This window comes from Astatotilapia calliptera, chromosome 8, assembly GCF_964374335.1.
Source record: "Astatotilapia calliptera chromosome 8, fAstCal68.1, whole genome shotgun sequence".
NCBI lineage: Eukaryota > Metazoa > Chordata > Actinopteri > Cichliformes > Cichlidae > Astatotilapia > Astatotilapia calliptera.
In genome coordinates this window covers 11,314,223-11,332,073 of record NC_137429.1, presented here as the reverse complement: position 1 = coordinate 11,332,073, position 17,851 = coordinate 11,314,223, and the positions used below count along the sequence as shown (strand labels likewise).

Here is a 17,851-nt window from a genome sequence, read left to right as displayed (position 1 = left end):
GTCTTTTTGTTTGTAACTCAAGGGTAAATGTAGAAAGAGGTGTCCCATAGCCGTTTTTATTATCTGTTTTGCCTTGAGCACAGCGCACTGAGTGTTCTCTGCATCTCTGTGTGCCAGATAAAAAATTCTGATGTAATGGTTTAGCAAAACAGGTGACGTAATGTGCACTGCAACACTGAACCTGCTCATCCAGGCCTACATTCTGTTAAAATGTAGGTGCACATACAGAAAAACGGTTTACCAAATACCCACATAAGATATCAAACAAAGAAACAACAAGATCATTTTCAAGCCCACTCAAGTCCCCTGAAACATATCCATAACACTAGGGTCTGCTATTCATCCCCCACCACCCCCCTTCCTCCTCCTCCCCCTCCTGTTTGTCTTTCTTCTCTGCTGGCATGTTACCAGGCAAGAAGCAGCGCTGGTGTCGTGCCTCTCTTTTTGATTGGCTGGTTAGGGAGAGACAGGCGTGGCCTCGCAGCCCACATATATAAACATTGTTGCAGGACAGACTGCAGAGCTTGGCAGCTGGTGAGAGAAAGAGAGGAAGAGCAGAGGAAAGAAGTTTCCATATACAAATTGCAGACAATAACCGTTAAAACTACGCATCTTAAACATCCACCGCGACCTTGAACCACGCAGAATTTAAATAACGAGTAAGTACAATTAATTTATTTGCCGGTTTTGCTAGTTTACAGCTAATTTTGACAGTGAAACAGCTTCTAGCTGCAGTCAAATTAAAAAGGTGTTCTTTTTGAAAATGTTTATTGTTCATATCTTTAGCAGAAAGCTATACCTCAAAAGCCTGATATGTATGTTTAATTAAGTCGTTAAACGTGGAATTAACGGCAGTAGTTGGGTGCTCATCTGTTGCCTTTGTTTCTCCTGTGACAGTTGACCACATAAGCAGCTGATACTGCAGGGAGGACAACCATGCCTGAACTCTTTGCATATACTGACATCGGCAGCTCACCTCCTTCTCCAGTGGACAGCAGCGACAGAAGGCTGTCCTGGGGCAAACTGGTTCAAAGACTGACTGATTTCAGCACACCTGCCAGCAGCAGGAGTATGGAGTCAGGGTCCAACAATAGCAGCAGGAGTGATCTCTCAGACTCAGGTAAGCAATGCTGCATAGGCATCTCACATCTCATGATTCTTTTCTTCTGTATGCAAGTTTCAGGTTCTAACTCATTCTTGCTTTTACACAGGCTCAGATGTCTCAAGTGACTTGTGTGCCTTCAATGAGGACCTGTTTTATGATCCAATGGAGGAGACACTCTTAAAAGAAGTAGTGGACCTGATTGCACGAAGTCTGAGAGAAGCCAAAGACACAGATTGCGCCTTAAGATGTACAAAACTGCTCATTCCAGACAAACTTCTGGAGCACATTGGACAAGAGCTCCTTCATCTGGCAGCTAGTGAGCCCTGCGGTTTAAGAGGGGCTCTCATTGACCTCTGCGTTGAGCAAGGGGATGTTTGTGAGAGCATGGGACAGCTATCTGTGGACCCATACCTTGTCCCTACATTTCAGCTCGCTCTGGTGTTGAGGCTAGAGTCGGGCGGCCTTTGGCCTAAAATTCAAGGACTCTTTAGCACAAAGTCGCCTTCTACTCCAGTAGTGAGACAAGCTATTAAACTTAGCACTGGTTTCCGTGTGATCAAGAAGAAGCTGTATAGTTCTGAAGATCTTCTAATTGAGGAATGTTAAGTAATACAAACACTGATGTGCTTTGATGCTGACAAGAGGACAATAAAAGCTCACAAAGGGGCCTATTACTGTAATTACATGTATATGAAGCATTCTGAAGTGTATCAGATGGACTTTGTCATGATGTAGTCTACTGTTCCCACTGTAAAGGGGCTGAACTTTATGGTACCTGGAGCAGGCAGTGCTCCTAATACTCACTCACTGACATTCAGATTTTAAAATGACAACATGTAACCATCATATTATATCTGGTGACATGGCATTTACAAGTATTGGAAGTGCATACCTCAGTTTCTATTGAAACTAAACAACGGCAGCTAGCTATATTGTTATAGTTATTATTGAAGTTCATTGTGTTCTTTTTCTTTTTATACATGACAGTTAATTGAATTGGACAAAGCCTGATGAAGTGGTACACCAAGAGAACATTTGGTAACCTTTGTGAAGTGTGAAAGGCCTACCCTTGCTTGCCTTGTGCATTGTTTTTGCAAGCCGCGGCTAAGATTACAAATGTAACTTGATCTTGTGTTGTGCAGCCCTGTCCTGCTTCGGTTGATATTCAAATACTCAGTGAACTTTTTTTTGTACCTTTATCGAATGCAAATAAATTATTGTTTTCTAACATTTTGTTCTTTCTTATTATTATTTATTCAATCTTTCATATCCAAATGATCCATAGTTGACTTCGCTGACAGAGTTAGGAGAGATCTAAGAATGAGAGAAAGCGAATGAACATCAAGTCTTCAAATGTGCGTGCATATGTGAACCCAGTCTGCAAAATCTACAAACGCAAACTACACTAGAGCACACCAGCTGGTGCGGTGAGGTACAGTGGTTAACGGTATTCCGATGCAGAACAGCTGACAGGAATATGTGGCAGCCATTAAAGCCACATCATGTACGATGCCGCAAAAGTTTAAAAACCTAAAAAAAAGCTAGTGTGAAATTTGAAGAAGTCAAAGTCATGAATCAGATGTGCAGCATCTGCAGTCTGCAAAAAAAACAGCTGAGTGTGTTTGTGCTGAAAGAATGTGACGCTGCACATCCTGCCAGGCACATTTTGCACGTCACTGAAGAGCTGAACGTGCACGCCGCCTTGTCTCTAGTTCCCTGTCTCTGTAAGCCAGCCGGCCGGCACACTGTACGTGCCAAATGCGCTGACTGAGCTTTTATCTCCCATTCTGTGCCTGTTCTGTTCAAAGCAGAGAGTCACACTTAGCACGTTTGAGCAACCATGTTTATTTTCATCTAGAATTAAAAACATGGTGGAAAAACGAAGTGAACAAGATCTGTATGGTTTTCTTATCCTCTCTTTATAATCTATTTCTCCAAGAAATAATACAAAGAATAAGTAGCATACTATAAACTTAAAAAGTGAGACAAAAAATGGCTTTTTCCGACAGATTGAGTAGAGACGTGACAGTTCCCAACTTGAACTGGTTAAAGTCTGATTTTGTGGATCGCCACGTCTCATTCTCATGGCATTTATTGTGAAGTTGTACTACATGTTTGCCCTTAATACATTTAAAGGAGGTAAAGTGACAGGGACATGTCCTAGTGGCTATCTCACACACAGCAGAAGAAGACAAATTTCAGGTGTTCAAGTGTCTAAAAAGCCTAGACATTTGACGTATTAGATTACTACTGCATAGTCTGAGAATGTGCATCTAAAATCAAAACCCCTCAAACTTTTCTCCATTGAATTACAGCATAAAATCAAGGTGGCATTCAATGTGGCATCTGTTATATTGCTACATAAATAACATCCATATGACTACATATAACTTAAGTATGGTCTGTTTTCATACCATTCCCCCCGAAAACAAATATAAAGTGTTCTTTATGTTCTTTCTTTAGTGCTTGGAGGTTCTCATTCTTAGTATTCGTTTTGACGTTTAGACATGGAATGCGCCTCCCTGTGTACTCAGAAACATTATGCCAATCCTAATTGATTGGTGATCACATCCTCATCAAATTAGCAAATTCTAAACATGTTTTCATGACCACAAATCACTATGATTTTTATTTTCCACAATAATTTGTCAACACAACTTCCAGTTTTTCATGTATTTCATGTAACAGTGTTTTTGGTATATGTGCCTATCTCTTAAATACTTTGGGTCAACTTCTGTTGTTTAAATGTGCTATAGGCTATAAATAAAATAGATGTAACAGTCCCCACAAAAAAATAGTTTCATTTTTATACTATGGTATTTTTTGTAATGGAAAAATACACAAACAAAAGAATTCATTTAACACAATTCAGTGGGATACATACCAAACTTAGAGGATAGAAACAAAGTATGAATACCATCATACTAGTATCGATCCAATACCACAGTGTTGATATCGATACATTCGATATTTGTATCATTCACCTCTACTATGCAGTCTCTCAACCTGCAATACAGGCTAGCCAGCTTTACTGTCCACAGACAGGAGTGTTAGCTAACTGGGTGCTAGCTGCCTAGCTTATCTTGAATAAAGATAGCTTATTTGTGCAAGCTACTTAAGGGTGGTTGGTTCTGAATGACATGTTTGTTACGATCATCAGCCAATCAGGATTGGCATAATGAAATAAATATTTCTGAGGAATACCCAAGGAGGAGCATCGCATAGTGAGCCATCGAAACGAATGCTTTTCTGAAAACCAGAGTTGCGCAAGTAACCTAAAGTTTTTCAAACCCACATTTTTTGAGGATAGCAAGCTATTTTAAGTACCATTTCCATTCTAAAACACTATATTAACGCTATATCTTTTTACCACATACTAGACTTCCACAGAAATTGTTTGAGTTAGTTTGTGTGATCTGTTTGGTGACGAGTGGTGCTGGTCTGCTCCTTGTTGAGTCATCTTCAGCCTCCAGATTGTAGAAATGCATCTTAATAAATTACTGGTAATCTTTTGTAGTGATTCTGGAAACCTGGAGACAAGAAAAAAAAAAAAGCCTTTTTCAAAACGTCTTCACAGCAAGCTGGTTGACTTTTGTTGACTTTACCACCATTCTTTTTAGAGGTTCAAGTGTCATGAAGCTGTGATTCTGGTAAGTAAAATTGGTCTGATGTGCTTGCATGATACAAGTATTGACATACTGAAGCCAAATATGGTATTGAGAAAACAGAGGATAACCAAGCGGAAAGCCTTCTGATGGGCTGTCTGTCTGGTTGTGTATTCAGTCTTTAGCCCCATGCCAGCTGGGATAGGCTTCAGCCCTCCTGCAACCCTAAGTTAATCAAGGGGAATCAATGCTATATATTGGAATGTCAATATTTTTGCCCCATCCCTGGTGCCAAAATGAGAAAATATTCAGAGTTTGAAGAACTTGCTTTGAATCATGAAAGCATTTTCATCCATGTAAAGAAGCTGTGATCTCGGACAACTTGGCGCAGCTTGGTGTGCGAGCCCTCTGTGCTCTTTGGTATAGATCGCTGTCCCCAAAATAGCGAGCTCTGTATAGCATTCCTTCCTCTGTAAAAAACAAACACACACACACAATTAAAAAATGATCTCAGCACTGATAATGACACTGACAATCACACCAATACTCATGCTTAAATTCAGATATAAGAATCATTTATTGTCATACTTTGCTGTTTCTCTTTCCAGCAGTTGTTGCGAAGGTTGGAAATATAATCATCCTCCACCGTTCGCTCCAGATTTTTCAGATTCACACCAGTGAACTCTTTGGAGAACTGCTCCCCCACATAATATGGCACCTTCAGGTTCTCAGTCAGCCTCTTCTGTGAGTAACCTGCTGACCTACGTGACAACAGGCCAGAGTGTGGGAGTGTTATCATATGACAGAATGCAGCACAGATCTTGCACCATCTGTCTGTCTTAACATGAGTCACTGCTGACAATGGTTTAAAGCAGGGCCCGAAACTGCAGGCGTATATCTGAACACACAAAGGCAGTGTACTGGGAACGGGACAAGACACATGACAGCAGCACAAACAAGAGGAGCTCTGTGATTAATTGGAACTAACAGAGGTAGCAGCAAATTAATACGAGCAGAAACAACGGCAAATACTGTGAAGGCAAATCTAACACAACCACCCAGCTTATGCAAAGATCGAGTGAAAGCACAAGTACCGTGAAAAAAACCTGGGTTGGATGCTGCTAACATAGAGATAATCTTTTGTCTAAGTCCCTCGCAGTTTTGCAGAACAACAGTTAGTTGTGTTACTTTAGATTCTTGTGTTACAAGGATCACACTCACGGCCTGAAGCTGAGGCTGTAGGAGGGGCTGTTGACCATTATTTGACTGAGAGCTGACACAATAACCAGGATGAGGATGGGCATGACTTGCACAAAGAGGGCGAGACCTCCCTGTGGAAAAAACACATTACAAACAAACACACACAGTCTCTGAGAGAAGCCTCAGCTTGTAAAATGGCAGATGACTAAATGTCTCCCCCTGCAGGCAAAACATAAACAACTCTATACAGTTACAGTTTAGCTTTTTAAGTATCAAACTTACATCTTGCTGTCGCTCTCTTCTCTCCCGCCTTTGGTAACGCATCCGCCCATTATTGTATACGTGAGCATGGCCTAGATTGATTTAACACATTTAGCACATAAAAAACGCACCACAGAAATATATATTTGCAATTAAAATACTCCGTCTCACATGCATTATATGGAAACACCAAACTATGAGACTAACTTGATGGATAACCTCCTCCAAAGAACATATTAAAGAGCTCTTCAGGTGAAATATCCGGCTCAAAGTTTCCATTGTCTGGGCCGTGTCTGGAAGGATGTCTTCTCCCTTCCTCACACTGATCGTACTGTCTCCTTTTGTTAACATTGCTCAGAACAGCGTACGCGCTGCCAATAGCTGTTGGAAAGTTAGAACATGAAGCTGCTATAAGTTGCTTTCTGTAAGTGCTATATGAACCTTGGATGAGTTTAATCACCGTCTTACCTTTAAACGCCTCTGTTGCCCCAGGAGCGCTGTTCTTATCTGGATGGAATTTCAAAGCAAGTTTTCTATATGATCTCTTCAGTTCATCCTCTGAGGCATCTTTCGACACCCCGAGAATTTCGTAAAAGTCTTTACATTGTTTTATCCTGTGCAGAGAGCACATGATTACAAATTTCAATCACAATTGCAGTCAATATACCCATCAAGGAGTTTATTTTAACCAACAGTATGTTTATGTAATCAGCAGTCTTACGTACCTCCTCACAGCTTCTAGCTGATCAGCCATGTAGGATTTTGAAGACTCTGCAGGCTTTTCTTCAGGTCTGGCGTTCTCCTTTATGTTCTGCCGTTGTCGAGGCTCCGACACCCCGCTGAAGTCTGAATGGATATCTTGTCTGGGTGTAAATCCATTCTTTGCTATTACATCCAGCAATACTAGAAGATATGTTCAAAGATATTCTATCAAGTACTCAACAGCAGTTAAAAACACAAAATGTTCGATAGTGGGACTATCCATGTCATCAAGCAGATGTAAAGCTACCAAGCAATCAAGTTCAATGGTATTATAAGAGCTTCTTGGGGGCAGAGTATACAACTATAGCTATGTTTGAAAATCATTAAACTAAATATAGTTTTTGTTGGAGGATCTGTCTGCTTGTTGCAGCTTTATTTATTTTATTTTATTTTCAGATATGCTGTGGCTGCAGTTTTAACAGGTTTTATATTTATATGTGAGGTGGGTCATGGTCTAAGGCGTATCTGGGGTGTATGTGGGTGTCCACAGGAATCTAAGAAGAGGTAAAGTTGGGCACAAGCACATGCCACCATGTATAGTGGTGCAAAAAAGTATTTGCATCCTTCCTAATGTCATATTTGTTTTACACATTTGTCCCACTTCTATGTTTGAGAATCAAAGAAAACTTAATGTTAGACATGGATAACTCAAATATAATACAAAGTGCAGTTTTTATATCAGGATTTCATTTATTAAGTGAAAAAACTAACCAACCTACCTGCCCCGTGGGAAAAAGTTATTGCCCCTTAAACCTAATAACTGGTTGTGCCATCCACGGCAGCAAGAACTGGCATCAAGCATTTGGGATAACTCACAATGAATCTTTCACATCACTCTGGAGGAATTTTGGCCCACTGTTCTTGGCAGAATTGTTTCAGTATGAATGGTCTGTTTAAGGTCATCCTAAAGTATCTGAATAGAATTTAACTCCAGACTTTGACTAGGCCAACCCAAAACCTTCATTTGGTTTTTATTTAAAGGTGGACTTGCTGGTTGCTTTTCAGTTACTTTGTGCGATTGAGCTTCAACGCAGGAACCGATCGCTGGTCTGATGTTCTTTTTATGAAATGCTGTGTGTTTTATGCCAGATGCAAAGGCACTCAACCTTTCTATAAAGTTCAGCTTTTGTCTCATCAGTCCACAGAATTTTGTGACCTTCTGGATGAGCCATTGATGTGCTCTTGGAGTACTATTGGTACTCCAAGAAGTACTCAATTATCAGAGAATTTTGTTTGATGATCTGAAGCATGTAAGTGGCACAAATGTACAAAAAAAATACAAAAACACAAAAACAAGAAAAAGACTAACTTTTTCACACCAATAAATATAGTACATTTGTTTGCATGTGTGGCTATATTGATCACTTTTCTGTTTTTATTCAGCTGAATGTTGTATTTCTGTATTTATTTAGTATTGAGCTACAAACCAGATTCCAAAAAAGTTGGGACACAAAACAAATTGTGAATAAAAACTGAATGCAACGATGTGGAGATGGCAAATGTCAATATTTTATTCAGAATAGAACATAAATCACGGAACAAAAGTTGAAACTGAGAAAATGTATCATTTTAAGGGAAAAATATGGTGAAATGTCATGGTGTCAACAAATCCCTAAAAAGTTGGGACAAGGCCATTTTCACCACTGTGTGGCATCTCCCCTTCTTCTTACAACACTCAACAGACGTCTGGGGACCGAGGAGACCAGTTTCTCAAGTTTAGAAATAGGAATGCTCTCCCATTCTTGTCTAATACAGGCCTCTAACTGTTCAATCGTCTTGGGCCTTCTTTGTCGCATCTTCCTCTTTATGATGCGCCAAATGTTCTCTATAGGTGAAAAATCTGGACTGCAGACTGGCCATTTCAGTACCCGGATCCTTCTCCTACGCAGCCATGATGTTGTGATTGATGCAGAATGTCGTCTGGCATTATCTTGTTGAAAAATGCAGGGTCTTCCCTGAAAGAGATGACGTCTGGATGGGAGCATATGTTGTTCTAGAACCTGAATATATTTTTCTGCGTTGATGGTGCCTTTCCAGACATGCAAGCTGCCCATGCCACACGCACTCATGCAACCCCATACCATCAGAGATGCAGGCTTCTGAACTGAGTGTTGATAACAACTTGGGTTGTCCTCTTTGGTCCGGATGACATGGCGTCCCACATTTCCAAAAAGAGCTTCGAATCGTGACTCGTCTGACCACAGAACAGTCTTCATTTTGCCACAGTCCATTTTAAATGATCCCTGGCCCAGTGAAAACGCCTGAGCTTGTGGATCTTGCTTAGAAATGGCTTCTTCTTTGCACTGTAGAGTTTCAGCTGGCAACGGCGGATGGCACGGTGGATTGTGTTCACTGACAATGGTTTCTGGAAGTATTCCTGAGCCCATTCTGTGATTTCCTTTACAGTAGCATTCCTGTTTGTGGTGCAGTGTCGTTTAAGGGCCCGGAGATCACGGGCATCCAGTATGGGTTTACGCCCTTGACCCTTACGCACAGAGATTGTTCCAGATTCTCTGAATCTTCAGATGATGTTATGCACAGTTGATGATGATAACTGCAAAGTCTTTGCAATTTTTCGCCAGGTAACACCTTTCTGATATTGCTCCACTATCTTTCTGCGCAACATTGTGGGAATTGGTGATCCTCTACCCATCTTGGCTTCTGAGAGACACTGCCACTCTGAGAAGCTCTTTTTATACCCAATCATGTTGCCAATTAACCTAATTAGTGTTAATTGGTCTTCCAGCTCTTCGTTATGCTCAAGTTGACTTTTTCCAGCCTCTTATTGTTACTTGTCCCAACTTTTTTGGGATTTGTTGACACCGTGTAATTTTGAATCAACATATTTTTCCTTTGAAATGATACATTTTCTCGGATTAAACTTTTGATCTGTCATCTACGTTCTATTCTGAATAGAATATTGACATTTGCCATCTCCACATCATTGCATTCAGTTTTTATTCACAATTTGTTTTGTGTCCCAACTTTTTTGCAATCCGGTTTGTAGATTGGCGAGCTCAGAAGGATAATACCTGTGTTGTCAAAAATATTTTTTGAAATGATCATGGGAAAGTAGCATGTAGTAATCTTGGACATCTAGGACTTATTTAACCTTTCTCCCAGTCCACTCCTGTTCACCTAAATTAAAGGCTTAGCTTTCTGTTAGAAAAGCAAATTAAAGCACTGCAGACACTTCATTTTAAAGTGAAATTCGTACAAAAAAAAGAATGAGGGAAAACGCAGAAGCTGCATAAATGAACCAGCTAGCTTAAGTGCTATCAAAGGCCCTGGCTACATGCGCTGCTCATGAGGAGTGCAGGTGATGCTGCAGGCTGTGGAGGTGATGATGCGCATCTTCGCAGCTGAATGTGCGCCCCCCTCCCCCTTTCCCCCCATATTGACTTACCTTTGGCTTTCTCTGTCGGGAAGAGCCTCTGCGCCTTCTCCAGGAACCTCTGCGCCTTGTCCGGCTGTTGGTTGGTTAAGGCGGCCGCTGCAATGTCAATGCAGCGCTCCGCTTCGTCCCTGTTTACCTCCATCGCAGCAGGCATCAGCAGCAACTAACTGGACCAGAAGTAAATACGGGCGCCTGATGATGACGCCAGATAGATGCTGCAGGAAAAAAAAATATGTATCAGTCAGTCGGTGATATGCATTCATCAATGTGGTGCTATTTTTTTGTCTGCTGCTGGTGCATGGGGATTGGAGATTTTAGTAATAGGTGAGCCCTGTTTGCAGAAAATCAACAGTATCGGCTGCGTGCGCTGCCCCATTTTCACCATTAGATGGCGACAGATTGCCATTTTTTTTTCAAATGTAGGTCAAGAGGGTGAACACCCATTGGTGTGTTTATCCATCCGTCCAACCATCCATCCATTTTCTGCTCCTCGCCCGGGTAAATATGGGCCGTGTGATCCTTAATTTGGCCATGCAGTGTGTATCTGCAATTTCCTAATGTTGTAAACCCGCTCAACATTTGGCAATAAAACCCTTTCTGATTCTGATTTTGCAGCAGAGTCAAAGCTCTTCTTCACAGGGTGACGTAAACAGCCTTTTCGACCTGTTCTGCAGTGTTTATGGAGACTCAGTTGTTTTTTTTCCCGTCATGCCTAAAATACTTTTTCTGGTGTTCAGCAGCTTATGCTATTTTTGGGCACATTGAAAGTTTGTATCTCACAATTAAACTTCTATAGACGGAGAATGGGGATGACGTAACAGATGAAGCATCCTATTTTCCTACGTGGGTGGAGGACAAGGGGGAGGGGGCTCTACTGCCGGGGTTTGGGTACAGTAACTTGTTTTGTTCCACTTGCATCATTAACACAGTGCTTGTGTTTCACTCCACGCCTGATTTCAAAAGGAAAACGGTTACACGGTTCAATGTTTGTGCATGTCTAGACAGCAACAAGATCGGCTAGTCTCCAGAGGTGGCAAATATACATCTGGCAAACCGGAGAATGAATAAAAGGTGAACAGCAGATAAACAAACAGCCAATCAGAGCCCGAGCAAGAGGCGACAGGCGAGCGCTCATTGGTCGGCCACACCACGAGTTCTAGTTCTCATTGCGGAGCTATCACTCTCCCTTTTCTGGGTTACTGTAATTTTGGGTCAAGCAGACTGTCCTCCGTTTATCTCGTTTCTGCCCTTCTGCCTATCTTCGGTGAGTTATTGAGTAAAAATTTTCCCTCCCACAGGTGTTTCATCAGGGTTTTTTTTTTTTTTTGGCGCGTTGGAGCGTCGCGTTACCGCTTTATAAGTCAGCATCGTCGCTACCGTCTTCCTCTTCATCCTCCGACAGCGCCAGCCAGCAAGCAGCTAGCCTGCCGGGGCTAGTCAGCACAAAATTAATTAACATATTGACAAAACAGCCTCCATTACACACAAAAAGCGCCGAGGCGACTGACTTCTCTCCTCTGTTTGCCGCTCACAGCATCACAGCACCGCTGCCACAATGACGGAGGCGGAGGCGTTAGAGAACAAGCAGCAGCAGCGCAAGTCCAGCAACGGGGATGTTCTTCCAGAGAGCGCCAGAGAAGACGCGTTTGATCACACGTACAAAGAGAAAGAGGGCCCAAAACCTCCCCGGATCATCGTATGGAAAAATGTCATACTGATGACTCTGTTGCACATAGGAGCCTTGTACGGCGTGTTCGTCGTACCTTCAGCATCTCGTTTGACCTTGCTTTGGTGTAAGTGCGAAAAGAAAATTGCCTGTTACACCCCCTTTTCTCCTTTTTTGCATGTTGGTTTTGTTTACTTATTTAGTGGAAATCATATTTTATCAAATCAACAGCTGTTATGTCAGCAGCACGCCCTGCTTTTCTCGCCGGTGGTGAATGCAAATAGGCGGCTGCATATATCTGATCCTCCCAGCATCCTTCATGGAGATGGAGGATTATAGATCAGGAATAAAGTCATCAGAGATTACATGTCACAGCACGTACCTTTAAGATGGGCTGTCAGGAAAATAAACTGGCCTCCTTAATGTCAGTTTTTTAAAAATAAAGGTCAAGTAGACAAATGAAGAATAGCTGGATAATTAGCATAAACTGCACTTTATTTATACAGTTTCTTCACTGCTGTGTCACAACTCTTTTAGCTTTTAGTCTTTCATGAACTCAACCATGAAATGTTTTTATTATTAGATTTGGCTTCTTTTACACTGTAAAGGACACAGCTTTACACTGTAATCTCCTTGGGAAACAGACAGGCCAGTGCTAACCAGGTGACCTGAGGGAAATTGTGCACAAAATCTAATCAAATCCCAAAGAGCCTTTTGGATCAAATTGATAAAGATTGTGGTAAACAAATACTCTAGTGCTTTAACAATTTATGCTATTTGGGGGGAAAAAACAGAAACGCATCTGTCTCGTGATCTGTCACTTGTTGCTGGATGTTCTTCTCAGCCCTAACAATAACAGTGCAATTGTGCAGAAAATAATGCACAAACACTGCAGTGTGCAGCATCTGCAACAAAGTGCTGTTGACATGAGCACAAAAGTAGGTCAAACTAATTTGTCCATGTGTTTCTTTCCACAGCTGTACTTTGTTTTTTGATAAGTGCGTTAGGAGTCACTGCAGGAGCGCATCGCCTGTGGAGTCACAGATCCTACAAGGCTACATTACCTTTAAGGATTTTCCTCAGTGTAGCTAACTCCATGGCATTTCAGGCAAGCAAAAATGACTGTTCTGCTGACACATCTTTTTAGTATACAAACACACACTTATGACCTGGAGCCAAGATAATAGCAGCTTTTGTTTCACTATAAGTACCGTGCTGTGTCAACAGTGTGCATAATCTTGATCTTAATTCCAAACCACAGAATGATATCTTTGAATGGGCTCGAGACCACAGGGTTCACCACAAATACTCGGAAACAGACGCCGACCCTCACAATGCCGTCCGTGGCTTTTTCTTTTCTCATATCGGCTGGCTGTTGGTACGCAAACACCCTGATGTGATCGAGAAAGGACGCAAGCTGGAGCTCACCGACCTGCTAACAGACAAAGTTGTCATGTTTCAGAGGAAGTAAGTGGCATGATTAAGGTTCAGACTTCACACTGCATCTAGTTGCTAAAAAAAACAAAGTGCAATGGGTGCAAATAGCAAGACAGTAGTGTTGCAGTTTCTATAAATATAAGTAAATGTTAGAGTACTGCTGTGGAGATGTTTTCATAATGGCAAGCTGTGTTAGTCATTCTGGTTTAACAAGATGACAATTACTAACGTAAGATTCACGGAGAGCAGGCCTAAATGGAAAATAGGTCAAGTGGAAATAAAGGGAAAAAAAGTGAGCATTTTCTTATCTGGCAAACAGAGTTTTTGTATTTAAATAATTTGTTTTTTGCTGATACCTACTCTCGCTATCTCCTCAACAGGTATTACAAGCTCTCCGTGCTGGTCATGTGCTTTATTATCCCAACAATCGTGCCTTGGTACCTGTGGGGGGAGTCTCTGTGGGTGGCCTACTTCGTCCCAACTCTGCTTAGGTACACCTTGGTGCTGAACGCTACCTGGCTGGTCAACAGCGCTGCCCACATGTGGGGAAACAGGCCCTATGACAAGAACATCAACCCCAGAGAGAACAAGTTTGTCACTTTCAGTGCTATAGGTATGAACAACACCCCAACACATGCTCATGGCAGAAATTACACACCAGAATGTACAGCACAGGACAGCGAATGCTTGTATAGGGATATTTTTAAGTATTTTTTAAGTAAAATTGAAGAAGAAAAGCCAGATTTTTAATGTAAGTTTGTTACTTCGGTATAGCGTCACCTTCAGAGCAAATGTAATTACATTGTACATGATACATGCCCTCGTTTTGCTTTTATTTGACTGCACAGTTGCGTCAAGCGTTCAGTGCAGTAAAAGTCAAATCATCCAATTATGCTTAAACAAATTTGCTAACCAGTGATTATCATCTCTCTCTCCCCTATAGTTTCTGTTTTTGCCCTGTCTTCCTATGCTTTCTCTTTTTTCTTTTCTCTGTCCCCTCACCTCGCAAACGGTCGTGGCACGTGGCTCCCTGTTTCTCCCTGGTTCTTCTGGAGGTTTCCTGTTAAAAGCGAGTTTTTCCTTCCCACCATCGCCGACAGCTTGCTCATAGGGGATCTTCCGATTGTTGGGAATGCCTCCTTAATACTGCAGGGTCGTTACCTTGCAGTATAAAGTGCCGTGAGGCGGCTGTTGCTGTGATTTCGCGCTATATAAACGAACTTGAATTGGACTGAATTGAACTAAAACAAAAGGAACGACTTTTACAGGCCCATGTAAACATTTTATTTACCAGATGTGCTAAATGGTGGATAAAATGTTTAAAAACAAAAAGTACATACTTGATTTGAACCTATTTTATTAACGATTTTTACCTGATTACCACTTTGTCCACCTCCTCCCCTCACTATGCATGCACCTTGTTCAACCAGTAGGAGTCAGCAGTGCAGTGACAAAGAGCACCCGATAGATATATCAAAAGAGCTGGATATTCTAAGATGGCACCCAGCTATTCACCCCATAGCAAGTTAAGTCTAGTTTTAGAAGAGGCACAATTTAGCAGCTGTATCTTTGGTAATGATTATGCAGGGAAGAAAGTCATCTTTTGTTAGGGAACATCACACGATGTCACCAATATACCACCACAGTCTGTCATTGTTCCTGCAGTTGCTTCTGAATTGTTTATTTTAGGGATGCAACTGCTGTGCAATTCTCGGATGATATTAACATTTAAAGCATTTTAGTCGATTCCAATATTTTTTTGTAGTATTCCTTTTCCTTTAAATAACTGAACAGTTTTAAAAGCTGTCAGCTCGTCACACCAGGTTCAAACAATTAGTCAGTGCAAAACTGAATTAATGCAGCAGTTAGCTGTCCGACACTGACTATCATTTTATATTGGTGAACAAGGCCAATGCCAATCTCTTGATCAGTTTTTCATAAAGAATTTATCAGAATTTAAATGTAGAATTTATGTGCATAAAACCATATAAACTCCTAACAGTCAAAGCCTGGAAGACACAAAATCACTACAAAGCTACGTGGTTGCAAAAAAAGTTTTTCTTCAGGGGGAAAAATGTTTCACAAGGTTGTAGACGTTCTACAACCTTTAGGCAAGGTCCACATGGCCAAGCTTTAGTTGCATTAGCTGGCTGGACACACACTAAAATAGGATAAGATAAAGATAAAGGGTATAAAAAAACGCTGTTATCAACATTTTTGGGTAACCCAGTCTTTCTTCATCAGGCTTTGTGCATACAGCTATAAAAGGAACGTTAGCTAATCAAGGACTACCTACTAAACTCGAGCCAAAAAGGTCATGGAGGAATAAAAATAGAGCACTGCTGGCTGAAACATTTATTTCGCTGTCTCTCAGTGTGTACCGTTGGCAGCAGCACATGAGAGCTTTCCAACTTTCAGCTTGAGATAACATGATGATGAAGATGTGCTTTTAGGTATAGTTTTAGTATAGTATAGGCCTAGTCTAGTTATTTACTAAGATAATATGACAACGGAAATAAATGTAATTGTAAATTTCTTGTTTATACACTGAGCTCTGCTCTAATCAGCTGGTTATGTTTGTAGCCAACAGGGAAATTGAGTTTCAGGTGGACAAACTACGTAAGATCACCACTCATGATTGAAGGGTGTTTCCCCTTGTCCCTTCTTTTTCCTTATCAGCCAAATAGCAAATATTGGCTGATAGATCGGCGGTTGATATATTGGTCGGGTTGTTCAATAGATCAATACGTTTTCAAAGCTCAGAATTGCTGGCTGCAGTATTAGTTAAAAAAGGACCTATGTGCTACTGCGTCTTTACTCTCTAGTTGTGTGGTATTACCATGGTTTGGCTGAAGCAGGTTTGCATCTAGGGAATATCATCAGGAGAAGAATGAAACCGAACTTATAAACATTAGAATTCTGGTTTGACAGCCTTTTTTTTTCCCTTTTATTTTGGTTTGTAGTACACCTCATAAGCAGGCAAACACCGACAAAGCTCAGAGACGATCTGAAAAGTGGGTGAGGTGGGATTATAAATACTGCAGGGAATGATTAGAGAATGGAAAGGAGGGAAGCGCGGCTCAGGTGACTTTACAGGTGGGAAAAGCAGACAGGTGGGAGCAGCAGTAATGACATCACAGCCAGTGGTATCGAACCACCCAAAACCTGTGACAACACCACAGGCTACCTGTAAACACAGATCCCAGCAGTGAAACAGTTGAAGAATCTTCTTTTTCTTTTAAAGACTGAAAACTGAAAACATGGAACGCGTTGCAAAGACGGCTTTTGACTGAAATCCAGTTTTACATGTTTTTTTAATCGTTCATTCCTGTTTCCTGTGCTTTGCAGGTGAGGGATTTCACAACTATCACCACACGTTCCCATATGACTATGCAACCAGCGAGTTTGGCTGCAAGTTGAACCTTACCACTTGTTTCATCGACTTCATGTGTTTCTTGGGCCTGGCCAAAGACTGCAAGAAGGTGTCCCGTGAGCTAGTCCTGGCTCGGATACAGCGCACCGGAGACCGCAGTGGCTAAGATCGCTAAACTGTGGTCAGCTTCAAGGCAAAACGACCGATAAGAAGAAATTCCACAGTCCTTTGACAGCTATACATTTCTCATTCTCTGAGGATTAAAGTCAGCTTTATAAGGGCCTTGACCACATTTTTGCTTGTTTTTGTGGTTTTTGTAGCTGTAACTAAACAAATTATTCAAGATGAAAAAAAAGGATGTTTCAGATTTGAATTAGATGCATTTTAAAAGTCACCTCCATTTTCCGCTGTTTTGCCACTTTTGGTGTGCATTCTTCATGCAAGATCAGTTATGTAGCCGATCATTTTTATGTAAGTATGAATTAATTATTCTTCAAAACTGACAAGGAGTGGAGCACTTAAATATGGAGTAACATTTTAACTGTTAAGGTACATTACTGCTTCAAGAGTGTTGCCTTTATTGTAGTTTACAACAAGTTTTCAACTGTTCTCATAAATAGATTTAATTTCTGAGCAGTTTAGATTTGAAATGAAGAGGTGAGAGGTCATGTTTGTTTTGCTTTTTGCAAAAAAAAAAAAAAATAAATAAATAAAATGCTTGCTTTAATGAAATATGAGAGAATACTGAGGGAACCCAGACCTTCTTATTAGCCTGAGCATTCTGACAACCAGTAGGCCAAAGCTTTACACAACCTGCAGGGTGCAACACTGTGGTTGCTTTTAGCAGAAATCTACACTGGATATCTATTGAGAAAAGTTCAAGCACTTTGAAAAAGATTAGCTGTGCGATAATTGGACGGAGTTTTCTCGCGATAATATAGGGAATTTGTTTAACATTAGAATGAAACTGCCGCTTAGCGTAAGCAGTTAATGAGAATTGTAACTTTACCTTAGAAAGATAAAAAATTTCACTGAGTTTTTGGGT

At 41.1% G+C, this 17,851-nt stretch overlaps 3 protein-coding genes across 4 annotated transcripts; 2 read left to right on the top strand and 1 right to left on the bottom strand.

Moving 5' to 3' along the window:
- The first annotated feature begins 505 nt into the window (after nt 1–505).
- Nucleotides 506–2,335, top strand: ddit4 (DNA-damage-inducible transcript 4). Its single transcript, XM_026178496.2, has 3 exons — nt 506–659; nt 898–1,120; nt 1,212–2,335. Exons 2-3 carry the CDS (start codon nt 937–939, stop codon nt 1,709–1,711), a joined length of 684 nt encoding a protein of 227 aa, XP_026034281.2. The 5' UTR covers nt 506–659; nt 898–936; the 3' UTR covers nt 1,712–2,335.
- A 2,026-nt stretch (nt 2,336–4,361) lies between these two features.
- On the bottom strand, nt 4,362–10,692 carry dnajb12b (DnaJ heat shock protein family (Hsp40) member B12b). The gene is made up of 9 exons (XM_026178490.2): nt 10,340–10,692; nt 6,897–7,074; nt 6,640–6,785; nt 6,379–6,552; nt 6,193–6,263; nt 5,932–6,041; nt 5,299–5,471; nt 5,039–5,180; nt 4,362–4,635 (listed from the first exon to the last, which is right to left on the bottom strand). The coding sequence occupies exons 1-8, from the start codon at nt 10,482–10,484 to the stop codon at nt 5,059–5,061; spliced, it is 1,119 nt and encodes a 372-aa protein (XP_026034275.1). The 5' UTR covers nt 10,485–10,692; the 3' UTR covers nt 4,362–4,635; nt 5,039–5,058.
- A 595-nt stretch (nt 10,693–11,287) lies between these two features.
- scd (stearoyl-CoA desaturase (delta-9-desaturase)) lies at nt 11,288–17,098 on the top strand. Of its 2 annotated transcripts, none has more exons than XM_080305442.1 (6): nt 11,288–11,401; nt 11,865–12,123; nt 12,974–13,104; nt 13,258–13,463; nt 13,814–14,046; nt 16,782–17,098. In XM_080305442.1, exons 2-6 carry the CDS (start codon nt 11,886–11,888, stop codon nt 16,970–16,972), a joined length of 999 nt encoding a protein of 332 aa, XP_080161568.1. In that variant the 5' UTR covers nt 11,288–11,401; nt 11,865–11,885; the 3' UTR covers nt 16,973–17,098. The 2 variants fall into 2 exon arrangements, with proteins under 2 accessions (XP_080161568.1, XP_026034274.1); XM_026178489.2 differs by lacking the exon at nt 11,288–11,401 and adding an exon at nt 11,436–11,594.
- Nucleotides 17,099–17,851: the final 753 nt, after the last annotated feature.